This window comes from Sabethes cyaneus, chromosome 2, assembly GCF_943734655.1.
Source record: "Sabethes cyaneus chromosome 2, idSabCyanKW18_F2, whole genome shotgun sequence".
NCBI classification, from domain to species: Eukaryota; Metazoa; Arthropoda; class Insecta; order Diptera; family Culicidae; genus Sabethes; species Sabethes cyaneus.
In genome coordinates, this window is record NC_071354.1 from 240,382,886 (window position 1) to 240,410,750 (window position 27,865).

The 27,865-nt window shown below is 41.2% G+C and overlaps 2 protein-coding genes across 2 annotated transcripts in view; one reads left to right on the forward strand and one right to left on the reverse strand.

Moving 5' to 3' along the window:
* The first annotated feature begins 437 nt into the window (after nt 1-437).
* The window catches only part of LOC128736825 (ecdysone-induced protein 74EF), a 423,088-nt gene continuing 395,660 nt past the window's right edge, over nt 438-27,865 (forward strand). Inside the window, exon 1 of the mRNA XM_053831318.1 lies at nt 438-904. Coding sequence (XP_053687293.1) covers nt 893-904 — 12 coding nt within the window. The 5' untranslated portion in view covers nt 438-892. The remainder of the gene's footprint in view (nt 905-27,865) is intronic.
* On the reverse strand, nt 25,940-27,208 carry LOC128733806 (protein CLP1 homolog). Its single transcript, XM_053827612.1, has one exon. It carries the CDS (start codon nt 27,206-27,208, stop codon nt 25,940-25,942), a length of 1,269 nt encoding a protein of 422 aa, XP_053683587.1.

Here is a 27,865-nt window from a genome sequence, read left to right on the forward strand (position 1 = left end):
GCAGCTACGGAAGATTTGTTTTCGACAATAAGAGGAAGAATAACCGGTTCCAGTTGTGTGATAACGCAGCGTTTCGAAGGTTTGCGATTAATACAACAGTGGTTGGTGGCCCCCTGCCTGATAAAATTCTAAAGCAGCCCTCTGCGTGTGTGTTTGTGTGTTGCGCGTTCTTTTCAAATGCGATTTTGAAAAGGGATCAAAGGATAAATAGAATTTTGAGTTCTACCCTGACGTCGTCGGTATAAGAAGTTGTGGAAAGATTGCTGGGAGAGAGAGTCATCGGTACGAGCGAGAGAGTTTCGAAGCGCGCGTGCCTGCTTTCGGTAACTCGGCAGCGAGGGCGGTGGTAACTCAGTTCGAACCTATTCGACAAACGTGCGCGCTCACTCCGGGACGGGGACGCAATTTTGTAGCTGTCAAACGGGCCCGAACCCAGCCGCCGCATCGCAGGAAGAGATCCGTAAAGAAGCTGCGACAGTACCGGAGCAGAAGATTTGCACACGCAGGATCTGTTGTGTGAGTTTATTCATCGAAACGACAACAGCAGAAGCGGCCGCATCCGACTAAATTCTGCTACCGACGGAAAGTTAAACTAGATTCAGTGTTCCGACCGAAGGCCCTGTTCAGAGTGGCAAGCGAAAAAGAAGTTCGAGGCAGTGCAGAATTTTGTGATTTTGTGTTTACATAAAAGTGTCAAAATAGTGAGTGAGTGAAGATTTCCTGCACCCGAGAAGCAAGAAATAAACCGTTTCAGTGAAGAAAAAAGTACGGATTTTTCGGCCACCATCAATTGCCGATTCCAGCTGCAGGCAGCATTTTCTTCCAGGCAAAGGATTACCGAAAAGGCTTCAAACTGTGGGGCTCAGGAGCATACTTTTTACATCCCCAGGGAATGTATTTTCCGGTTAGTGCACAACTATTTTTCTACTTTTTTTTTCTAAACAATGTAACTTGAGATCTTTCCCTCAATTGTGTAACCGTCTGTCACAGTCGACTGTCAAGCGACTGTCAAATAAACTGCAGAAAAGAAAACAAATTCCGCTACCATCATCGAAGTGACAAAAAAAAAGTTCTCGACGAAAAATCCAACCAAAAGAATCGCATTACGATGCGGGTTTCTTCGAAGTTGGTTTGGTTAGATTTTTTGTTTATTTCACACGAGTGTATTGTTTTGCTCCCCTGTTTTGGTTTGAAGTATTTTTCTGCCTTGCTGCTGCTGTTTTTGTGCGGCTGACTGGCTGGCTGTTGTCTGAACTGCCTGCTTGTGTGCGTTCAATTTTACCACACACCAACCACTTCGGTCGGCATCAGCCTGAGCAATTTATTGACAGCTCCAGCGATTGGAAGCAGCAGCAGCTCCGGCTGGTAGTAGCCGCCGCACCGCATCAGGCACGCAAGCCAGCAGATAGGCAGCAATATGTTTTCAAGGTCTCCCTGTCTGATTGTCCTGCCTGTGCCTGCTTGCTTGCTTTGCCTGCCTGCCTGCCTGCTTGCAGGTTAGAACGATGCTCGACCGAACGGTTCTGCAGGCTGGCTGGTTGGCTGGCTAGCCTAGCTAGCTGGTTATGGCAGAGTGTTCTACTTTGCTGGTAAAATATATAGGTGAGGTTCTGCACGAATCACGATGCGCCTCTGCCTGCCGCTGTTTCTGTACCGACGAGAAGTTAAGAATTATCGAGCGGGGAAAGCTATTTTTGGATGAATTGACATAATGTTGCTTCGGCGTAGATAACGGTGGGATGCTGGGTTCATGAGTCAATTGTAGTCTGTTTCATTTAGTGGGGGAAAAGCGGTCGGATTGAAGCATCGATTCGACAGTTTTGCTGTGCTTGTCTAAGAAGATACTCAGACTAGCAAGACAGCTAATATATTTGAAATCTAAAAATGCGATCTTTACTACTGGTGGATTTCTAGACGTAAATCACAGGACTTATACGTTGATCGATCAGAAGTTTGACTGTGAATCGATTCCTATCAAAAATGATATATTTTGGAAACTTGACTTTGGTAAAATGGTAAATGTTAACCATACTGGAAACTAGTCATCTGTGTATTGTGTTTCAGTAAAAAATCAAATGACAAAGCCTCGTTGTCTCAACTGGTCGGAAAGTGTTAATTTCTTTCGAACTGACTACTCGAATTTTGTACATGTTTATAATTACTTTTCCCCTTACTAACACGTGTAAGAAAAATGTTGGTCATCAATTTTCTTCATCCCAAGAATAGTATACGATTTTAACAAAAATTTGATAAAAAGGAAATAGCACCACTGCTAGGGGATTTGAACAATCGGTATAAAACTTTGGAAAATTTATTGTGGGATCAGAATGAGCAATTGTGCCAATTGTGGTTGAAATTACTGTAGGGATTGACATGGAATGAAGTCTCACAGGTTCTGAAACCATCATTCTTCCAAAGGACCTGAACTTAACGCTTTAGAAAACGTCTAGCTATAAAACAACTACTCCATTGTTCTGGTTTTTAAATATATCTTCAATCAAAAAAATAATTTCACAAATAACAAATAGGATTGCTAACACAGCAATGATTCTTCAAAATGAAATAGGCTTACGTCAAAAGCGTTTATTAAATGAAATAAATCATATCTTACGTAACGCCAAAAAGCTATCGAATTAAGTGAAAATGTGAAATTCCCCTTAAGCCACAATTGATGTTCCGTAAGGCCGTAATCTTGGCCCTCTTTTATTTATTTTATTCATAGGCGGAAAAGCGGACATTTCCGATGTGCGAGAAAATTGGAAAGTTTTCATTGGAGTTTTGTGGTAAATAGGAGAGTTCCCACGATAAAACTGAACCTTGTCGTGGTGTAGGGCTTTTAAACTAATCAGTAAGGCTGTGAACCATTTCGCGAAATTTTTAACTTTTTGGGTAAAATTTGACAATTCGATTCCGGTTTTCCGAAAATAACCCTGCTCGGGAGTATGGTTAGTTTTGGCAGTTCGATGGTTCGCTTCTGAGAGCCAATGAGATATGCCACAGATGAGGAAAGAGCTTCGATGTGTTTCGCATTTTGAACTGATTATAACCACTCGAGGAGAAATAACCATCGAACTGTCAAATTTTACCTAAAAAGTTAAAAATTTCACAAAATGGTTCACAGCCTAAATGAACGACCACATCACGTTTACTTCTGAATGTGGGTATATGTCAAAATGCTTTTGTGTTTTCAAGTCGGCCTCGGGGTAAAAATTTACCAAATGTGATTATTGCATTGTTCAGAAAGTGCTTTTATTCTGTTTAAGAATAAGGCTAGTATGGGGATCTCTGATAATTAATAGATGAATGTTTCTGAGATTCATCCCTATTTATCACAGCTGTCACAAATATCTCCGAAAAATGTCGGATTGATTGGGTCGGTCGGGGGTTTAGGGTTAGTAAGGGGATGTAAGTGGGATACCAGAACCGGTTGGATGCCGGAGGAACACTCTACAATGAAGTGCTTCGGTAGCAGATGAGAAAATTCATTCGTGTCGTGTGTTCGAGTCTCGGCTAGGCGGTGCTGCTAGATAGAGTCAGTACGATTTTTGCACTGACCCCGTAGCTGTCCTGTGCTCTGACGGCCGGCCGCGGGGTCTGTCGATGGGGAGGGGTCGAGTCTTAGAGAGACGTTTAAGCCCACAACTTTACTGCACTAGCTCTTTGGTCTCGAGGGTTGGAAGGCGGGTGCGTCTCTATATTTTAAAGTTTCTGTCGACTAGCGCGAACGTCCAGGTTGTGCTGCGCTCAAGTTACTTTGTATCTTCGGACAGTGCATAAATGAGTTTTATACGCTATTAAGCGACCAGTTGGATAACCCGAAAAAAAGCTTTGTGAGAAAATTGGAAAGTTTTTAAATCTTGTTTTCGTTCATAAGTTCACTATTTTTCACATAATCCTGGGACTAAACTTATATAATTTTGAAAATGATCTTAACAGTTATCCAGGATCGAATGGTATTCTACCCATTATTTCACAGAAAATGGTCAACGTTATAATGCCCCCGCTTTGGGACATATCCCGGAGAATTGGCGAATAGTAAAGGTGATTTCATACCTAACGGAGATAAAAAAAGAACTATGCATAAGGCTTTCAGACCAATAAGTTTGACATCAACGCTTCTAAAGTTGACGGAGAAAATTACCGATAACTATATCAGCAACGAATTTTTAAAGAGCTCTCCGTTGCATGGAAATCAACATACATACCAGCACGGCAAATCTATGGAAACCGCACTGCACAGTGTAGTGACATTAATTGAGAAATCATTTAAATATTAGGAGTCGGCATTATATGTTTTTCTTGATATTGAAGGAGCTTTCGATTCCACGTCCTTCGTTTCAATTATTACAACTCTCTTTCAAAGCGAAATCGACCACACTACAATGAGCTAGATTGAAGCAATGCTTTCGTGCAGGAAAATCGCAGTATCATTGGGAGTTAGATCGGTCACGATTTCGGTGATCAAAGGATGTCCAATGTGTCCATATTCAACAAACGACAGCGGTCTTGGTACGGAAGCAAATTATATGTGTTTCTCCATTGGAGATATTCAAGCGCGTATCGAATAAATTTGTGATTGAGATGTAAAAGCTGCACACTACAGCTATATATTCAATTACGGATTGCACCAGAGAGTAGTAAAGAACGCGTTAGTGGCCCGAAATATAAATCCCACATTTCCATTGAAATTGCAATTATGTAAAAGTAACGCTCACGGAACCAAAGCTTTTCACCAAGGTGTACACCGAGGTCTTTGATAACGGAGACTCTATCCAATGACTTGCCATCGATCGATGACAGTCTTCAGTGGACTTGACACTGAGGAATCATCTGCTTGCAGAAGTCTGAATCTTCTAAGTAACACTGCGCACAGACGAGTATTTGGACCAAAAAGCTGGCCAAAATGAGGAATATTAAAACTCGTTCAATATTGAACCATTTGTTTTGTTTACATCTTGCACAGAGCTGTCAAAATTCGAGTAAAAATGGGTCATATATTTTCATATAAGTAAGAATGTTGCCTTTCACATTTCTAAGGTTATATAAATATCCTATCGACCAGCTGTAAAAAGGCTTTTTAAACTCAAAGATTTTACAATTATTTGTTGATATAGACTTTAGATTTCAATGAATATAATGATGACAAGCGAGCAGTATTTATTATAGCAAAATAGCACAAATATGTTGCTACTTTCAAGTGATATTTGTTTATGTTCTCACCATTTCTCATCATAATCTTTGATGCTTTATGAAATAAAAACTTTTTACTAAATGATGAAATATTCTATTTCGCAGCATTTTTCTTATGATAAATTATACTATCATGAAATTCCAAGCATTTGAAAGATAAATTTTATGTCATTGTGCTTGTGAGACAGCAGAGGAATGCTCTATAAACTAATTGAACAAGAAATTTAGGTATTATAAAAAAAAATTCGCCAAATTTCTTCAATTTCTATCAAATTTGCGCATGCTTTGAGTCTCTTCATTACGCAATGCATTCGATAGGCGTGTTTATTAGTTAAAAGACTTGTTTTGTAAGAAAAATAAGTACATGCTGGATCTGGATTCCATAATGGACCGAGAGAAGCATGCGGAGGAAAACGAAGGAAAGATCGCACCTCTCTCTCTCGCCTCTCTCTCCCTCTCTTACCTCCCTTTACTCACACAATTTTTATAAAAATTTCCATTCTTCAACTACAGTAAAAGCAATAGCAGAAAAGTGGCACTACACTACTAGGTAGATACAAACATAATTCAATAAAAAATTACTTCATAGAACTAATGATACCATTTTCCACTCATTACCGCTTGCTTACTCTATTAAAAATGATTAACAATACTTTTGGCCAACTTTTCGGCTCAAATACTCCTATGTGCTGCGCATACATCATTGAAGAATAGTGAAAAGAGCAAAAGTCCAAGATTGCTCCCTTGTGAGATACCACAGATCGATTACAAAACGGAATCGAATGTGCGTTTCCTAGCCTCGTTAACTAGATATAACCTTAACCAGTCTACAAAGTTAGCCACCTTTGGCCAAAAGCAAATCATGGTCCACACGGTCAAAGGCCTTCAGGTCTGTGTAAACAGTGTCTGTTTGAACACCGTTTTCCATATTTTGAATGCAGTATGATGTAAACTCCGTGAGATTTGTGGCAATCGACGTTCTGGAAAAATCCATGCGGGTCACAGGAAATATGATGATTTGTTTCATGAAATAAAAGCTTATTTAGCGTTTTTTTCTAATTCCCGTCGTAATAAGTAAAGCCATTTTAATTTTCATCATTTGTTGGATGGATTTAATGAATACTCCAAAAGTTCTTGTGTTGATTTGACTAAAATACACTTACTTTTCGATCCGTGAACTTTGAAATCACTGAAAAGCGACTATTAAAGCATATTATTGAAATTACGCAACTGACTTTATTTCTTAAATTCGTCGTACCGTTTTAAAATCCGTCCATCAAAATTTTTCATCGTCTGAACTAAAAATCACAACAATGTTTACGAAGCTAATGCGCATGTATTTGTGTAGGACGGCATGACAAATGATATTCTACAAAATTTCTGAAAGTCAGGCAAGTTTTCCTGGCTGTAGAATAACGACAATGTCTTGCGTGAGTTATTTTCATTTATGATTGACGGAAATTAAAACGATTAGTCGGCATTGTCTTCTTCGTCGCACGAAAAAACGTAGGAAATTTGGCTGGTAGGACTTCTTTAATGATAAAAATCATTTAGATAGTTCTTAGCTCACTTTGATTGATCGCGTATGATAGACAACAAACTAAAATATTAGAGAATAACTAGTTTTGCATTGTGTGTCATAAATATGCTGATATTTTTAATAATTTGTGTTGGATAGGACGGGAATAGGCAGTTACGACGATGTAGCAACATACCCTATGAGAGTCTCTAGTAGCTTCGATCCTGCGCATAACAGGTAGTTCTACAACAGATTAAACTCTACTCTCTTCAATAATATTGTAGATAATAAGTAACTCTACACTTGCCCTATAAATCACTTTTTCGAATTCTGTTTGGCTGATGCGTTGTAGTCAAAAGAGCAAAAAAGAAGGAAAAAGAGCAAATCAACCCTGTGTGTAAGGCTGGATGATGGAGTGGATTTGCCAACCTGAATCCTTAAGGTCTGAAGCAAATATGGCAGTTCTCAATTCTCACAAACAAATCATCACGTGGGTTAAAGTTGGTACTGCGAAATTGATTATTACATGGAGGGATCCTAATGCTGGAGGGCGACTCATAACCCCGGAATGCGCACAAGTGCCTCTGCTTGCGGGTCCGCCCAATCCCGTTTGGCCCTTCTGTAACAGCATTAGTGTGAAATTCATTTGATAATCAAATTTGGATCAACTGTAATTCTACCTACATACACTGGCACGTCCTTGAAATGATGGTGCCTTTCCCCTACTACTACTACAAATCGAAGTTTTGCGATATCATCCAGTCTACCATTCTTCCTCACCAGACGCTCCTCCACCTTTAATAAAAAGTTCCGGGAGTTCAACTTGCAGACTCATCACATTTTTGTAGACTTTAATCAAATTTAATCGTCAATCGAAATGAGCTGTGGCAGATAATGCTAGAGCAAGGTTTTCCGATGAAATTTGTTAAGCTTATTGGTGCGACACTGGATGAGTCGAAATCATGCCTCAGAATAGCGGATGAGATCTCAGCTGCTTTCGTTTGGAGTTTGGATAAACTGAACTGCGGGGATGACCGTCTATCCTACTCTTCAATATTGATTGGATGGTGCAAAACGAAGAACAAAAATGGAAAGGAACAGGAGTATTATCACGAAATGAACGATAAGGGGGGAACGATAAGAAAGAAGTATTGGGGGAGTTCATATACCTTGGTACGCTAGTGACGAGTACCAACGATGTAAGCCGCGTAGTAAATCGACGAATTGCAGCTGTAAATCGGCCATTCTATGGATTACGTAGCCAGAGCTCCCGTAGTTTGCAAATTCGCACAAACTGGTGCTCTACAGAACGCTAATCGTCCCGGAGGATAATAGCTAAAACTATTTTCAGCAAAGAACTAAGAAGAGGTCGTAGACTTCGAGGCAGTCATCGCACCCGATGGATGTACTCTGTCGAAGATGATTCTGCTGGTGTTCGAGGGGATTGGAGAATAGTAGCCCAGGACCGACAGTACTGCGACGATAATTCGTTCGGCGTAGGTAAAGTAAGTAATCAAAACGACTGAAGAAGGACATACCTTTCAAATGGAACGAAGTGCTGGTTGGTAGCTACTTTCAAAAAAAATTTAAAATTTGGGAAAAAGTATCTCAGTCAAGTGTCTCGGTTTTCCGCCCAAAACTGTGAAGAATTTTCGACCATTCCCGCCGCATTTTTTAATTATTGAATCATTCTGCACGACACGAAAGTAAAGTTGGTTACACTTTTGACGGAGTAGAAGGATTTGCAAAGCAGCTCTCAACAATATTAATTTTGCATTGGATTTAAACATAATTTGTCTCAAACACTCGAGACATTCCAATCAGTTCGACTGTCAAGATCAGCGGAAAGTAAACTCTCCATTCATTGGCATCGTTACTACCATTTGAAAGGTTTGAAGCGCTACCTGTTTTATACCGACCCGAAAATCATTCAACTGAACTCGAATCAATATTGGCAGTCCAATCCAGACAGCCTCTGGAATTGAAATCATCGGTGCTTCAAAACACAAAAACACTACCGTTTTGCACCCCGTCTGAACTGAACCGAACTGGTGGCGCGCGTTTCTATTCGTTTGAATTCGATAGTCATAAATAGCGCGAACCATTCTCTCAATCGAATCAGAGCCCTTCAGCTGAATCTAAATAGGCTCATTTCAATGTCAAACACGGTTTCGTTCGTCCATCCACTCGTCCACTCCACAGTGAGTTGCAGTTTCGTTCCACTGCGTCACGTCACGTCAACCTTTTTGTTGTTGCTTTTTAAACATGGTCTGTCAAGTAGTGTTCCAAACACCCAAAACAGCACGACGACGACGACGACGAGAGGTGCTTTGGGTATTATCGTTATTATTATTTTTTTAGCTGTGACGCCACAGTAATCCAATCCAGCTAGCACCGGCCCCGGTGTGAGGATCGTGAGACCAACGGCAACGATTTTGTGGATATTAAATTTTCATGCACTTTGTCGATTCTGCCGGAGGCAGCAGTTGTATGTGATTTGTCGGTCGATAGGTTTTGTTGAGAGAGCGATACGTTTTCCGTCCCTTTTGTAACGGAACGGAACATCGAGAGTTTGTCGATTTTAAACAAGTGTTTGCGTGTTCGGTTCGGTTTTTTGTCCGTTTAATCGTCCAAAATATAAACCAGTTTTCCATCGAATCGATGTCATTCCTTTGTGATGGGAGTTTCATAATGGCGTATTATTGTGCTAGATTACATGTTGTTGATAAGTGAACGTGCTTAATTGTATGTTTAACACTTTTCGTTTGTTATTGGTACATAATAAATAGCGATACTGTTCTTGTTTGGTTGAATACTTCCGGTGGATCGTTCCAATCGTTCCGGAGGTCATAAACCGTAAGATCTACAATTAGCAACTCAACGGACACGTATGAAACACGACCTTTGTCTTGAATGCCACTATTCTGCTACCGTCCAAAACCATCAAAACCATCCAATCATGCAAATGCTATCCGAGATGTTATTTAGCTCAATTACGTTTGCCGTTGTTTTCCGCACAGCAAATAATGCGATTACTACATACATATTGAAAAGGTCAGAAGGGATCACATTTATTAACAAACTTTGCGCAGTAAACTAGCGAATACAGAATATACATCGACCGCCGAACGGACGGCCGGACGGACGGAGGCTGGCAGATTGAAGATGGCACGCTCGGCAGCCAGTCAGTATCAGGCTCACCTTTCACCTTCCCGCTGGCTGGCTGGCTGCGCGCTGGTAGCAGGCGAAGAGCGGGAGACGGGAGAGGATCGAGCCGAAAATGCCACGATTCATCGTCGTTAGATTCGCGCACATGAAGGCAGATTCCGAAGGACAGGTTGTTAGCCAAGCGGTGCGGCCCAGCCACTCGCTGTAGCAATAATATTTTTCCACATACAAATCACACGCTCAGTGTTTATTTAATTTAGGCTCGTTCATACATACATGCATAAATACCATACACATGCTGTGCATGAGCCGCCTGCCAAAACCGGGAAGCATCCGATCGACGAAGTGGCAACTCGAACTATAGTCGAAAAATTATTCCTACATTCAGTGCCCAGTGCGGCACGATGATTACACGGAAAGAAAACTCGAATTCGACTCTATCAACGTCGAGCGGTCAAATTCGGTTGGGAATTATCTGCCGTGCCATTCCATTATCGCCACAATAGCACTTCGAGACCGAGTGAGACAGAGAGAGTGTATGTAGAAGCACACGCGGCCGACTGTAAATAAGTTGGTGCAATGACAGCCAACCGCGCGGCACCCGAGCCATAGCCATAACCATTGTAAACAATGATAAATCTGCCATTCTCAAATGTTTTATTTGCAATTATTTTGTTTTCTTTTGCTTTCTCATGCAACATATTGGCTGATGACGCTAGACCGCAGGTCGTTCGATTAATCGATTTCCAATTGATGTTTGTCATTCCTTGCAAAAGCTACTACTGGCTGGCAGCTGATGCTGTTGCTGCTACTGCTCGGACTCGGATAGACCAACCCTTTCGCGGCGCAACCTCAAACCACACTATAAGGACCGGCGCGCCGTCAAGCGATGGCCGATAGGATTGCAACGACGGAAATTCAACGCGACGCGACGGAACGGCCTAAGTTATGTGTGGCTTTTGACGCCGCCATAGCTAACTGCATGTGGGAGAAGAGCAGCGTTCGCGTATATTGTGCTCAATGGGTTACTAACGAACCCATCGATGCCTACTAATTAAATGAGTAGGTTATAGGATTGGTGTCATCGCTGCATTCCGTGCTCGCTTTGCTCCCACGACAGACGACGAAGACGACCGGGGATTGCACACCCTGCTGGGAATGCTCGCTCAGACTCAGTCTAGTGTGCCGGCGACTTCATCGGTTTATTGGGCCTTATGAAACTAATTGAACTTTGACGCAATTGTGATTGGAGGGTACTCTAAATGTTACGAGAGTTAAAACCAGTAGGGAGGTTATTGACTTGAGAATGTTTCTTGAATTATCACCAACAAGGTATATAATTTTGTTTGTATTACGACTGTCTATCTAAAAAGCAAAGAGGCTCGGCTATATCTAAAAATGTCAAAAACTTTCTCTTTTCTAATTATTCGACAAAGATTAAATAAATCATTTTTCACTATGTTTGATTCACAATACGCACTTTTAACCTTTTTTCAGGACAGTCCCTTTGTTTTTCGGTTCGAAAACAAAAACAGAATAGGTTTGACTTATTTCCCGATCCTAAGATAAAGTTGAGTTAAAAATAAATACTCAGATATGCATTGACATTAACATCCTTTTGACGTTGGTTTCTTTATGCATTTAACGACTGTTCCCCAAAGCCCACCAAAATTGGGTGTTCCAGAAGGACTGACCTAGTAGCAGTAAAGCTGTCCACCGTATACCGGACACGTCAAAGCCGCCCTCCTCGGTTGAACATCAGGCAACTAGATAACCCGCAAGCTGCCGGAGAACTACGCGCGAATACTGAATGAGGCACTGCCTTCTTCCGCGGAGTTAGGTGCTTCAAACCTCGGTTGACGGTTGGGGCAGAATACGCCCGGCCATCGGCACTAGGTATAGAGCCTCGAAATACACAAACCGATTAGTTTGATGAGGAATACCAACAAGCGGTGGAGGGGAAAAACTGCTTGGAAAAATTATCTAAGTATTGCCACTAGAGAGAAACTGGCCAAGTACCGACGAGCTAGGAATCAGTTGACCACGATCCTGAGAAGAAAAAAGCGCCAAAAGGAAGACAAAGATCGTGAAGAATTAGAACAGCTATTCCGAGCTAATGACACGCGCAAGTTTTATGAGAAGGTGAACCAAACTCGGAAGGGCTACACACCGAAACCTGACATGTGTAGGGACGAGGGAGGGAATCTAATTACAAACGAGCGCGAGGTGGTCGACAGGTGGAAGCAGTTGTTCGATAAACACCTCAATGGCGATGTAGCAGAAGGAGGCGGAACGGAAATTAACCTAGGAGCGCCCATGGAAGATAGTATTGTCCTAGCACCTGATCTCCAAGAAGTCAAACGAGAAATCAGGCTGCTGAACACCAACAAAGCCGCTGGGAAGGACCGCCTACCGGCAGAGCTTTATAAACACGGCGGAGAAACGCTAGCAAAGGCTCTACACTGGGTTATTTCGAGGATTTGAGAGGAGGAAAAGCTACCGGAGGAATGGATGGAAGGAGTGGTTTGTCCCATCTACAAAAAGGGTGATCGGTTAGACGGATGCAGCTATCGCGGTATTACGCTGGTAAACGCCGCCTACAAGGTACTCTCCCAGAACCTGTTACGCCGGCTGTCACCGATAGCACAAGGTTTCGTAGGGAATTATCAGGTGGGATCTTGCAGAAATGTCGGGAGTACAACGTGCCCACGGATCACATCTTTATTGATTTCAAAGCAGCATACGATACAGTCGATCGAGACAAGCTATGGCAGATAATGCACGAACACGGTTTTCCGGACAAACTGACGCGACTGATCAGAGCTACATTGGATCGAGTGATGTGTTTCGTGCGCAACTCTCTGGGACACTCTCCAGTCCCTTCGAGACGCGGCGAGGGTTGAGACAAGGTGAGGGTTTATCCTGCATGCTGTTCAACATCGCTCTTGAGGGGGTGATCCGACGAGCGGGCATCGAAACGAGAGGCACGATTTTTACCAAGAGTAGCCAACTTCTGGGCTTTGCAGATGACTTCGATATCACAGCCAGGAACTTTGCGACGGCGGAGGCAATCTACGCCCGACTGAAGGCGGAGTCTAGGAGAATTTGGCTAAAAATAAATGCGTCAAAGACCAAATACATGAAAGGAAGAGGCTCAAAGGAAACAAGCGAGCGTCTCCCACGGACGGTGACCGTTGACGGCGACGAACTAGAAGCGGTACTGGAGTTCGTGTATTTGGGGTCGCTGGTGACCGCGGACAACAACACTAGTAAGGAGATCCAGCGGCGCATCCAAACGGGAAATCGGGCCTACTTTGCCCTTCGTAAAACGCTACGATCAAGAAGCATACGCGGCCGCCCGAAGCTAACAATGTACAAAACCCTTATTAGACCGATAGTTCTTTATGGACTTGAAGCCGTGACGCTGCTCACGGAGGACATATGCGCCCTTGCCGTGTTCGAACAGAAAGTGCTGCGGACGATATTTGGCGGAGTACAAACTGAAAGCGAAGAGTGGCGGAGGCGTATGAATCACGAGCTACAGGCACTCCTCGTACATCTAGCGAAAGTTAGCAGGCTACGGTGGGCCGGACACGTCGCATGGATGCCGGACGTCAGTGCGACGAAAATAGTCCTCTTCAACGACCCCACCGGCACCAGGAACAGGGGGGCCCAACGTGCACGATGGTTCGACCAGGTCGAAAGCGATTTGCGACTTCTGAGACGACTAGGAAATTGGCGACGAGTGGCCCAAGACCGAGTTGAATGGAGACGAGTGCTTGAAACAGCACGAGCCACCTCGGCTGTATGCTGAAGAAGAAGAAGAAGAAGGGATTCGCGGGTCGAACCAAGGGATTATAATCAACTTTTCCCGTAGGCGCTATGGATCGCAGATATTGGTAAAACTTTGAACAACAGCTAGCTCGATAAAAAGAAACCTCTACTACTTCCTTATTAAGCGTTCGAGTTATTTTTAGACACAAATTGTCTGCCTTTTCTCCGTCATCATCTGCAAGTAGATTTTGAAGTCATCGGCGTATACAAGTCGACATCCATTGTCTATGGCATGAGCTGAATCGTTGAAAAATATAATAAAAAGAAGTGGGTCAAGAATGCTACCCTGCGGTACACCAGATTCGTTTGTAAATGCAGATGATAAATCCGATCCAAGCTTGACTTGTAAAACTCTATCACACAGGAATCATTTCAGCCACGTGACAAACCTCTGAGTAGCACCCAAGCGCAAAATTTTGGTTAGCAGTGTAAGGTGACCAATTCGGTCAAATCCGGGCCAGCAATTCGGTCAAATCCGGGCATCCGGTCGTATTCGACATTTCAATTTTTTAGCAGCAGTAGTAATCATTTGTGGTGTAATTTCAACAATATCAAGATCAATAAGGTCAGCAGGAACGTTTTCAGCAGCACGCAAAGCACTTTCATCTGAAGAAGGCTCAGCGGCGAATACCGAGGAAAAAAACCTTGCGAAAAGCTCACACGCAGCAAATTCCGAGCATGATTCCTCATCATCGAGGTACACATCAGTAGTAGTTGAGCGGCATTTTCGTTTTCAATTTACAAAATTTCAAAAAAAATCGGATTCCTGCGCAAATCTGTTTGGATTTTCAAAACATATGATTTGTAAAGACTGTAATTTAACCTACGGTATTCATCGCTAGAACTTTTAAAATCATTTTTTGTTGCAACAGATTTCCAACGACAACGACTTGCGCAAGCATGCGTTTCGCTTCCGTTTCAGTACTCTCAAACGATGGTTACTCCACGCAGGGGAGTGTGGCTGTCTAACAACTGGCAAATTGTCACTAAGCCATGAACGAATAATTTCACAAAAACGGTCGGCTATCCAATCCACATTGTCGCTGTCCAGTAAATCAATCCAGTCTATACAATCAAATCCAGTCTATACTAGAGATAGGGTGCGGATGGGTATTTCCAGCCCATTAAGCGGTAGCCTGAACAATATTCAGGAACTGCGTAGAAACTATATTTATTCGGGACAAGATTTTTATACCAGTTGATAGAATAATATTTGCTGAATATCGGCGTGTATTTTGGTCTTAATAAAACGCTTCTGAATTTGTGTTATAGTCGCGAGAAATGATGAAGTCGCTGCGGCTAAATTGAGCTAATTTTCTATAGTGGTGCCTGTGTTTTTTAAATCCAACAGGTCGAAACAGAAACAGAAAAACAGATCAAAAGAGACCCGAAAAGAGAGACCGATGGATAACTTCTCGCTATTGCCTACATTCCGGGCTCATTGAAGGTAATTAGTTTTGCAGTGACAACAGCTTGCTGCTGGCGCTAGTGTATCACTGAATCGTTCCTATACACTAGCGCCAGTTGTCACTCAAATACCAGATATGTCAGTACATATATTGGTAGTAGTGTAAATAACGTACCATAAGCTGGAATTAAAAACAAAATGCTGCTAACGGCTAGTGAATGAAAATTGATTTATATTTTTATATCAGAGGGGAATTTTTGTGTTCTTCCGTGATAAAAAGAAGTAGAATTGTTCTGTGATAGCATATTCACAGCTGTTTAGTTTCTAGAATAAGTAAACGTGATCATAATTGTGTTTTCCAAACCATCATCAACAGCGGATACGCGTAAGCGATTGCTGCTTGTTTTTTCAGCCTGGTTACGTGCTAGTGGAAAAACAGTGATTTTAATGTTTATTGAATAAAATTAAGCAAACAACTTACATTATTATGAAAATAGTTAAAACACATTAAAGCCTATGAGTGCTATATTCGTTTCAGTATTGTTATAGAGCGGCAAAGTTTTTATTTGGGAAAGTGTAGCCAAAAAAGGTAATGTATGCCGAAATGAGTAGCGTGATGGGAATACCCTCCCGTACCCTACATCATACACCCGGCCATGTCCTTACGATTGTCGAATTGGGTATGTTAGTTGAACACCTACTTTACAAGGATGCGTAAAAACTCACGCAATCTTCATAGGTGTTCATATACCCAGTAATATACGATATGAATATATAAGCGTAAAAATAAAATGAAATGGAGCCTATATGTGCAAAAATAGAACAATCTCACCAGCAATCCGTCGAGTGAATTATAATTGCGTCATTTGATCGTGCATCTAATATCCAATGATTTAATTCTTCATTCTGATATCCAGGTGCAAGGAAAATACAATAGTTGCTCGCAGTAAATTTAAGTTTAAAAATATAGCTAACCTTAATTATAGATACATATTCAGATACTAAGAATTAAAAAATCTAGTAGAAAGGCCAGGTCACGCCACTAGGTGGATTAATTCAGGTTTTTTGGTGATAGCTTTTGAACGGATTATTTAATTCCAAATCTTTTTAAAGCATTTGAAAGATTGAAGACTTACGTATGTTTTTGCTAAAGACAGCGTATATTTTTTGCTTGAAATAAAAAAGCTATAGCGAAATTGGGAGACATAGGATTTTTTGACCAAAAAAAGTGTCCCCGGTTGTGAAACACCACGAAAAATCTATAAAAGAAAGTAAAAATAAAAAAGAAAATAAAGAAATATGAAATGAAAATAAAATATTACATTCATTTATTAACGGAAAACACCTTAAATACAAAGTAATTTATTAGTTTCTTAACCCTTAAATGCGCAATGTTGCTTTAAAACAACATAGTGAAAAACATCCCCAAAGTAAATTATGTTTACCGCCTTTTGATAAATAAGTTTTCTTTTTAAATGAATTTTTACAGCGTGCGCATTTAAGGGTTAATTTAATCATTTGAATCTAAATTGTGATCAATGTATGTAAAAACAGGAAGTTCGAGATCTCAAATATGCGGATTTGGCTCTCATGTGCCTGAAAAGTGTGTTGAAAATGTTTGTGATCATTAAAGTATTGAATAATCGTTTTTCTGAATTTTTCATAACCGGAGAACTTCACTGTTTCGCAACCGGGTTATATGTTATACTACCTTTTCTTATTTTATTCGATAGACAAAAATATCAATCCCAAAATATTCTAAAAAACTTTTTCGGGCATCTTTTTCGAACACATTTCCTACAAAACATTCTAAAAGCTGTATCTTGATTGTTGTTTGCTCAAATGGTAGAGTACAATGAGACGAGTCGTTAGTAGTAATTTGGGAGTGCTAGTTTAATAAACACGTCAAAAACGATGGGTGTTTCACAACCGGAGCCGTTTCACAACAGGGGACAATCCCCTATATTAGGCTTACATGGCCATGTGGCTTAGCCGTCTGCCCAAAAACGCAGTTTTTAAATCAGGCAGCCGGGAACCACGCAGCATCGCACCACCTAGCTTAGCTACTCAATAGAGCATTACCGGGTATGGCCACGTGGAGGCGCTAGGTAGGGACTTGAGATGGCAAGAGCTATGTTGGTCGCTTTCTTGTTCGCGTATGTAGGCTGCATTCATGAAGAATCGTATTATTACATACATGGATACATCCTACTATCGTTACAAAGAGACTTACGTAGTCCTACGTCACCTATGCAGTCGTGTCTTGTGCACAACCTCTCAGATTTTTCGATCGAAAGAGGATGGTGTGTATTCCTTTTTCTGGCGGCCCGGTAAAATCAAACGGGCAAACAACTAGATTAAGATCCACCGGAATAGAGAATAGGCTGTTGCTAGTACAGTGATATTATTGTACTGTATAGAAATTATTTAGCGACTTTCCCCCTTTCTGCTTGCTGAAATCCTTAGTCAGAAGTACGTTGCCCTTGAGCTTCACGCTAAAATCCTTAAACGGGGCAAAAATCCTTAAACGGGGCAAATATTTCTCTGTCTGTCGCTGACTGAAGCAATTTCCTAAGCTGAGAGATCAAACGCTAATTTATGCACTCAAAGGGGTAACATTCTTCTGCAGCAGCTCGTCAAGCTCATAGTTAATCCGTTCCAGTATAAGCAGCAGCCCCTCCACTCGTCGTCGCTTGACGGTGATCGAGTTATTTTGTTTTTGGTCGCTTCTTCACACACAACCAACCCTCTAGAGCGTTAGCAAAAGTATCACACTAATACCGTTGTTGTTGGAGTGATATATAAATATAGATGTATTTTTTTTTTGTGTTTTGTTGTTTGCTGTTAAGTTATGTTAAAATAATCAATTTGCTTCGTCGACCCGACCAGAGTACCACAGTAGTAGAGTAGACCAAAGTAGTGGCGGCTGGGCCGCACGTGTGCTGCTGTTCCGATCCGAGCCGACCAACAAAGCGGCGGCCGTCATTTCCATCATCTTCCTTCTGTGTGTGCGCACGATAGCTATCGTTCGTTTCCCTTCCACGCCACCGACCGCGCTCTAGGATTGTGCTCTACTATGCAAAAGCGCGAACAATAAATTTATTACGTACAAAAAATATATGGAAAAAATGGATTCTTTTACTCTATGACGATGGCGAAGAAGAAGACGACGACGACGCTACCGACGCTAGAGAAGCGGAGTTTGTAAATTGTCATCTGGTTCGACAGTCTCTACACTGGGTGCCGTCCCAAGTGGTGATCGTGATCCGATTGGCCTTCGTCCGTGTTGGTCTGTGTGTTTGTATTCGCCAAGCGAGTAGAGGAGGATGCATCATTCATAACAGAAGCTTTGACGCCGTCGTCGCCGGACGGCCGGTCGAACTTAGATTTTATAATGTTATGGAAATTAGACAAAGGTTTGATCGACTCGGCTGAGTGTATGCAAAGCGCGAGGTCGATCGTAAAACTTGTCATGATACCGTAAGCCACGTAACAACCAAACGGTGGGATACAATATTTCTTCATTTTCTGCTTGCTGCCCTGTCGGTCGCTTGAGTACGGCTGGTTCAAGGGAGTTAGAAAAGCTGCTATTTATATTCGTTTGTCACATTCCATGAGAAAGACGGTGGCTGCTGATGCTTGTTGAACGGTCGCTGGCACATTTGGAAAGTGCATTTTAATGTCACCGGTCTCGAATGGTCTGGTTTGGTTGATTCCAGCAAGCATCCAGCGTAGAGCTCTCCGCTCTAGAATGTTTCCATATGGTAAACATGAATGATGAGTGTTTCGTATGTTTTCAAATGGTATGCTAGAATTAATTTTCAATCCAAACATTGAAATTCAAATTTGGGGAGAGTTTAGAAGAATGCCTGTCTGCCACATCAAAACAAAATTTTCATTTTATATTTATCTTATTAGAGTGAATTCATTTGATATTACGGTCTATTTAGTTAAAAGGAATGGTTAATGAAGTGTCGTAGGATTGATTGAATACGTAATTAGCGCAGAACATCCCGTTCTGACTGAGCTAAACTGAGCCGGCAGCCAAGCACATGCCTCCCATGGCAGCAGCAGCAGTACCAGCCAGCTTCATTACCACAACTTTTTGGCGTCGCCATAATAATAAAATACCGAGTAATTTTCCACTTGATTAGGGCCGCATCCGTGCGAAATCCCGCTGACCTTTCCCCGTCCCCGGTGCACCTCTTTTCAAATACATTCTCCCAAATACATGCACTTCGTGTTGCCACGAGCGCTAACTGTACATCCGCTGTGTGTCAGAGCCGTTAGATTGGGACTAATTGAAACCAATGAATGCTATTTTTTATGGTCTTCATAGGCTGCTGGCCGGACCGGGCCGGGGATTTCGAGTGCCCTGGTCGAGTCGTCGTTTTTGTGACTCGACTGCACCGTCCGACTACCGACAACTTTTGGTCAGCTGGTGGAATCATCTCATGCTTCACCGTTTTAGAATGTGTATTTATATGGGTGCTTGTTTGTGTGATAATAAAAATTTATACGAAAAAAAGCCATTAGAACTGTGTTTTCAAGTGGAAGCACCAAAACTGGACGAACCGAGTTTCGCTGGATCTCGTTCCGGATGGTGCATCTGGATTTATGTTGCTTCATCAACTTAAAAAAATTGTTTTTTCTTTTTCGGAAACTGATAAAGCTGTAAATTTGTGGCTTAACTAAAATCAAAACAGTACAGCTAGTAAGGCATTTAACCCTAATTGCCTGCACCTTGAAACGAGTTTAACTTTGAACCACAAACAAGAACATAAACAATGCTCGCTGACTCGCTGGCTTGAACAAAAAAAAACGCCAAAGTCATTACTCAAACAGCATTGAACCGATCGCGACGCAAACCGCATTCTGCTGTCACTTATTCCGAGTGTGTCCAGTTTTGCGCGGACCTGTTTTTTTTTTCGGTTTGGCCCGGCCTGCACTACGCTCTGCTGTGCCTGGAATTCGGTTCCGCTAAAGACCGCTTAATTTTCTTTTTTGGACACTTCAACAACAACTGTAGTAAGATCGTGCGTGTGAGTGTGCGCGAAAGAAAACAAAAAAAAAATAAAAAACGAGGAATCGAAAGAGATCTTACGTCGATTGCCGTTTTGAAAGTGGTCATCGTGTTCCGTTCAACACACAGATCAAGGTGGATTAAACACACCCGGTCCGTTGGTCGGTGGTGGTGAAGCTAATTGGGTCAACTTTGGTGGTTTCCCCCTGGGCTGGGCCACCTGTCTACCTCTGCTGAGCTGTGTTAATCGGAGTGTCTCCATTGTTGGGTCCTACTGTCGAACCTAAAGTAACATAAAAAATCGTACCAATTTTTTTATAGTAGCTTCTGTTATGAAACGAAGGAACCGACGAACGTCGGACGGGGGGGGGGATGTTTGCACTCCGCAATAGAAAGATATGATCGTGCAGTGATTAGTCAATGAGTGAACGGGTTTCTCATGGTATCGCCATGTTAGATGCGAGTCGCTTTGTTGTTGAGAGTTCGTGATGGCATTTGGCTGGGAGCGTCGCCGCTAGCGGAGCGGTTGTGCTCTTTGTTCTCGATCGAAGCGTTTTCGGCTGGTGGCCTGGGTTATAACGACAACGATGTCAGGTTATTTCAATTACCATCAGTAGCAGTCAGTTCATGATGTTGCAATGGTGGTATTCGTCGTTTGAATGCCAACGAATTTGTTCGACGGTGCTTAGACTAAACTTTCCATAATTAATCGGCAGAAAATTGCCTATTCTTTCGAACTTAATTGGGAAATTTATTTGGTACAAACTTTCCAATTTGGACTTTCTATTCATTTTGAAATGATTAAAGAAGACAACAGCTTGAGCTTTATAGACACTGATCAGTTGCTATTTCGGCACTGAACAATATCAAACGTTAATTGAGAATGCGCGACCAAGCATCGAATATGAATTGAAATGAATGAATCGTAATCATTTGGATATTTTATTGTAAAGTAACTGCAAAGTCAAGTTTTAGACATCAAATGCTAAATGTGATACAAAAAATTCAAGTTGTTTTTGGTCCATAGTAGCTAACACTTGATGTCCGTCGGCATTATAGAACCTATAACGCGTCGAATGAAAAAGCAAACCGAACGAAAACGCATGTGCTCGGTGTCGTACGTGTTTGTCCTGTTATAAATACCACGAGTTGGGAGGCGGCTGCGACTCTACGGTTCAAAGCTTCTGTCGACTACCGCGAACAACCACGTCGCTCGTGTAGAAGATCAAGATGAAATTTGTTCCATGGGTCGAACCCTGCTAAGTTGATGACCATTTATGGTTCAAGATTTGTCCTCTAATTGGTTCATTTGTGTTTGTTTGTTTGTTTGTTTATTAGACACTTTACACTTTTCGGTGCATTCGTGTCTAGGTTCATTTGTGGTTGTTTGTGTTTGTGTGATGGAACGCTTCCGCCTGCGGGCATAGGCTTGTCGGCTATGCTTGGGGCTCTACCTTTGTTTTAGTGGGCGACATTGCCTGTCCAGTCAGGAAGAACTGGTGTTTGAGGTCTACTGTGATGATGACAACACTATCGGACCCGGTACAGAGTTTTATACGCTATTAAACGACCCACTGCACATAGGAGTCTTTGACCCAAAAAGCTGGCCAAAATTCTAAATGTCGATATTGATAAAACATGATCAGAAGTTTGATATCTTACAATTCTGCATACAAATTTAAAAAAATTGCCAACTAATCCTCTGTAAAGTGCAATTCGTGTCTTTCTTTATTTAAAACAAGTTTCTAGTGATGGGCGATAGAAGTGTTTAATCAAAATTCAAAATCAAAGACAATTCGCAGTTTAGCCTCTTTTATTATTTTGAAGCAACAGCTTGTTTGCAAATCGTTTTGTGAACAGGCGATAGTGTAAAGAGTGAAACTGTGTTGTTTTCAAAACACAGGCGCATGTAAACAGGCGAAACAGTGCTGGGTGAATCTCATTGTCAAAATGCTTTGAGGCTCATTTCAAGAGGATCAACTAGAAAACTTAGATTTTGAGCATGAATGCACAGATTTAATCTCACTAATCAGACTTTTCTCACTTTCATTTAAATTTTTTTCTCTAATAAAAGCCTCCAGTCTAGTCTAGTCTAGTGGATGGATGGATGGATGGATGGATGGATGGATGGATGGATGGATGGATGGATGGATGGATGGATGGATGGATGGATGGATGGATGGATGGATGGATGGATGGATGGATGGATGGATGGATGGATGGATGGATGGATGGATGGATGGATGGATGGATGGATGGATGGATGGATGGATGGATGGATGGATGGATGGATGGATGGATGGATGGATGGATGGATGGATGGATGGATGGATGGATGGATGGATGGATGGATGGATGGATGGATGGATGGATGGATGGATGGATGGATGGATGGATGGATGGATGGATGGATGGATGGATGGATGGATGGATGGATGGATGGATGGATGGATGGATGGATGGATGGATGGATGGATGGATGGATGGATGGATGGATGGATGGATGGATGGATGGATGGATGGATGGATGGATGGATGGATGGATGGATGGATGGATGGATGGATGGATGGATGGATGGATGGATGGATGGATGGATGGATGGATGGATGGATGGATGGATGGATGGATGGATGGATGGATGGATGGATGGATGGATGGATGGATGGATGGATGGATGGATGGATGGATGGATGGATGGATGGATGGATGGATGGATGGATGGATGGATGGATGGATGGATGGATGGATGGATGGATGGATGGATGGATGGATGGATGGATGGATGGATGGATGGATGGATGGATGGATGGATGGATGGATGGATGGATGGATGGATGGATGGATGGATGGATGGATGGATGGATGGATGGATGGATGGATGGATGGATGGATGGATGGATGGATGGATGGATGGATGGATGGATGGATGGATGGATGGATGGATGGATGGATGGATGGATGGATGGATGGATGGATGGATGGATGGATGGAATAGATGGAATAGATGGAATAGATGGAATAGATGGAATAGATGGAATAGATGGAATAGATGGAATAGATGGAATAGATGGAATAGATGGAATAGATGGAATAGATGGAATAGATGGAATAGATGGAATAGATGGAATAGATGGAATAGATGGAATAGATGGAATAGATGGAATAGATGGAATAGATGGAATAGATGGAATAGATGGAATAGATGGAATAGATGGAATAGATGGAATAGATGGAATAGATGGAATAGATGGAATAGATGGAATAGATGGAATAGATGGAATAGATGGAATAGATGGAATAGATGGAATAGATGGAATAGATGGAATAGATGGAATAGATGGAATAGATGGAATAGATGGAATAGATGGAATAGATGGAATAGATGGAATAGATGGAATAGATGGAATAGATGGAATAGATGGAATAGATGGAATAGATGGAATAGATGGAATAGATGGAATAGATGGAATAGATGGAATAGATGGAATAGATGGAATAGATGGAATAGATGGAATAGATGGAATAGATGGAATAGATGGAATAGATGGAATAGATGGAATAGATGGAATAGATGGAATAGATGGAATAGATGGAATAGATGGAATAGATGGAATAGATGGAATAGATGGAATAGATGGAATAGATGGAATAGATGGAATAGATGGAATAGATGGAATAGATGGAATAGATGGAATAGATGGAATAGATGGAATAGATGGAATAGATGGAATAGATGGAATAGATGGAATAGATGGAATAGATGGAATAGATGGAATAGATGGAATAGATGGAATAGATGGAATAGATGGAATAGATGGAATAGATGGAATAGATGGAATAGATGGAATAGATGGAATAGATGGAATAGATGGAATAGATGGAATAGATGGAATAGATGGAATAGATGGAATAGATGGAATAGATGGAATAGATGGAATAGATGGAATAGATGGAATAGATGGAATAGATGGAATAGATGGAATAGATGGAATAGATGGAATAGATGGAATAGATGGAATAGATGGAATAGATGGAATAGATGGAATAGATGGAATAGATGGAATAGATGGAATAGATGGAATAGATGGAATAGATGGAATAGATGGAATAGATGGAATAGATGGAATAGATGGAATAGATGGAATAGATGGAATAGATGGAATAGATGGAATAGATGGAATAGATGGAATAGATGGAATAGATGGAATAGATGGAATAGATGAAAATGTGAGGAAAAGAAGAAAAATGAAATAAAAGAAGGAAAACGAAGAAAATGAGGATAAACAGGACAGAAAATTATTTAAAATAGGACAAAAAAGAAGAAAAACGAGACAGAAAAGGAAAGTGACAAAAACCTGGACCGAAAAATAGAAAAAAGTCGAAAACTAGACAGAAAATGACAAAAAAAAACGAGACAAGACAAAAGAAAAAATCGATTCTGGAAACAAAAATAAAAAAAAGAAAAAAAACGAAATCGAGGAAAATCAACTCAGGCCAAAAGGACGAAAAATGGAACAAAAAATATTTCAGTCCAAAAACTTCACAAAAGTTTTTAAAAAAGGAACAGAAAGGAAACGTCTGGCAGAAAAAGAATACGAAACACAAAACGAGAGAAATCATAGAGAAAATAGAGAAAAAAGAATGTCGACAGCAGTAACGAGGAAAACGGAAAAAAAGAGGTTAAACGAAATAGAAAATAAGAAAGATGGGATATAAAATGGGAAGCAAAAAAACTGAAGAAACAGGCCAAAAAGGGTAACGGAGGAGAAATATAGAGAAAAAATGGAATACATAATAAACAGAATAAACGTGACATGAAAGATGGAAAAACGGAGCATGAAAAATAAAACAATCGAATAGAGAAAGACGAAAAAATGGGAAAGAAAATAACAAAAAACGTATTAAAAACAGGACAGCGATAATAAGAAAAAATAGGGCAGTAAAATGAAGAAAAACAGAACAATAAAACAGAAAATACGGGTAGAAAAAATTGAAAATGAATGAAAAAGCGGAAGGAAAACGAAAGCAAAAATAAAAAAACGGTCCAGAAAATGAGAGAAAAAAAACGAAACTAAAACAGAAAAAACGGGAATGGGAAAAAAAAACAAAACAGAAAAGAAATAAAACGTGTGAGAGAATAAGATGAAAAATCTCAATTTTATTTTCAATTTCGTGACCATGTCCGGTTTGAAGTAAAACTTCAAGTTCAAATTACTCCAAATTCAAGTACAATTTAATATCATATGTCAGATTAATTCAGGTCCAGCGTTTTAAACCTAATCAGTCGGTGTTTTTGTGATATAATATATAATAAATTCTTTATAATAGATTCGCTACCCTACGATTACTTAGTTTTCCAGTCCAAAACATTTTTCCGAAAGGTCGGATGCTCCACCATGTCTAGGCTAGTGTGCCTACAAGTCACATTCCAAATCCAATGTTAGGCCCAATTTAAGTTCAATTTAAAGTCTAAATACAATTTAAATTTCTAAAGAATGTCTAATTCCAATTTCAAGTCTAATTTTAAATGAAATATCAAATCCACATTTAATGTTAAAAAATCCGTAAACCTGATGACGGAAATGTATTATTAGGGTTCAACTGTGCGTGTGGTTTCGGAGGCTGCCAATAATCGGTTTTATTTATAGCATTTATTCGCTTGTAGAGTAAACTTTTATTTTTTCGGAATATTGAAAATACAAACAGAAAATTATAGAGTTTCCCTGTTGAAAAAAAAACATCTAATATTCGGTTTATCAGTTTTAATTTTATTGTAAACAGCTCTTTCGCTATTAATTAATGACTATCCATAAATTGTAGATCCGAAACTAGCAAAATCGTCTGAGGCAGAGGCCTTGGCTGCGGTGACAAAACCGTAAGCACTTGCTTTTCCATGTTCACATTGGTAACGCAGATAAAGCCAGCCACGTTGGTTTGAATTACGTTCTCCTCGGTGCTTTCGGCAAAGCTGACAGCTAAGACGTGATGCAACAGGTGCGGTCCCGGCTGCACCGGAACCAGCTTGGTGAAATTATCCTCCCTCTTCATGCCCAGCGGCAGGCAGGAATCGGGCAAAGCTGGCGAACCGACTTTGAACAGTTTCACGTCGCTGAATTTAACGTCGAACGAGTGTGGATATAAGGGCATCTTGGAACCGTAAAAATACTCTCGAACGCGGTTATCGCGAGACTCGATCCGCTGCGAACGACCACGTTCCACAACACCGCCGCTTTTGGGCAGTAAAATTACCTGTACAGTTCGATCCACTTCACGCAACAGCTCGTTATACAATCGTTCTTGGTCCAACACAAACACTGCGTTTACTTGAAATTCTTTCACTGCGTGCAGGATATTCTTATACCCATCGCCCTTAACCCAACCGCAAGTGTTGATGATCATTCCAGAATATTTGGCCTTCCTGTTGACTTTTAACCGTTCCAACGTCGTTTTTGCCAGCTTTGAAATCAGCACTTTGTATAAAACATCATTGTCCGATGGCGACGGATGTCCGAAATGATAAACTAACGGTGCCTGCTGAGCAAAGCCTTCTGCTATCGGCGCCGGCCGCTCCACCAGCAATGCTCCAATCGTTCCGGGGATCGCAATAGCACCCTGATCTACATCTAAATCGACGTAAACTGGTCTTCGACCGAACCGAACTGCATAATTCAACAGAATATTGCACAACGTCGTCTTTCCCACGTCCATCGGACCAACTACCATTGCCACCGGCCCCCGAACGTCATCCTGTTCGGCTTTGACTCGAAGCTGTTCCAGAGCATAATTACAATTTAGGTACTGGATCATCGGTGTTTCACGTGCAACATAGGCAACATCGGGTTTGCCACGCAACTCCAGCGTGCAGCCGTGATAGGTGAATATTGCGACCTTCGCACCAACTCCGAACGCGTACAGTTTCTTCGTTACCATTTCCGTTCCGAAAAGTTCAGCGTAGCCGCTGATTAACTGAACGGTTACATCGTTCTTGTTTTCTATCTCGAAACGCAGCTCCGAATCCGTCGCTAATTTGTATTCCGTACGTAGCCCGTCGGTTTCCTCCGTCATCATTTTTAGCACTTTCAATCGAGAATCGACACTTATGAATTATGGAGAAATGCTTCGAGAAACGTTTGTGTTGTTGACAACGCAAAAGTATATTAAATTCAAATTAGAAACAACGTCACTTATAACACGATCCACTCAAGAATTATTGTTTACCTATTTTGTAAACAAACGAAACAAACACAAGTTCAAAGATGCCGGGTTTTTCTTTGAGTTTCTTGGTAACCGTAAGAGCAAGACAGTTGTAGGTAGAAACTACTCAAAACACTTTACACTTTAAGGGCATTTTGAGTAGCTTCAACATAGCTTTAACTAAATCCGACCTATTTACAGGTAGAATCATTTACGAATATAGAAGCAAGCAAACCGAACCAATGTGAAGTAGTAGAGGTGTGTAGAGAGGTACCATTTATTTGTGTTGTGTTGTAAATGTAAACAACAGAGATGGCGTCAATCTGGTACTATTATTCTATGGGCATAAAAAATGACACCAACACACCTATACTTTTAGCATATTACGAACACAAACGGGCCGCGCTTGCCTTACCTAAGAGTACCTGGACTCTAATGTACCTTCAGGGAACTTGATTTTTAACCTATCTTTTACCTAGTTATAACTTATCTTTTGACCAGTGGCGACTCGGGGGGGTAGCTTACCTG

Coding starts and splice junctions, on each gene's coding strand:
- LOC128733806 (XM_053827612.1), bottom strand. CDS start 27,208: ATGACGGAGGAAACCGACGGGCTACGTACGGAATACAAATTAGCGACG.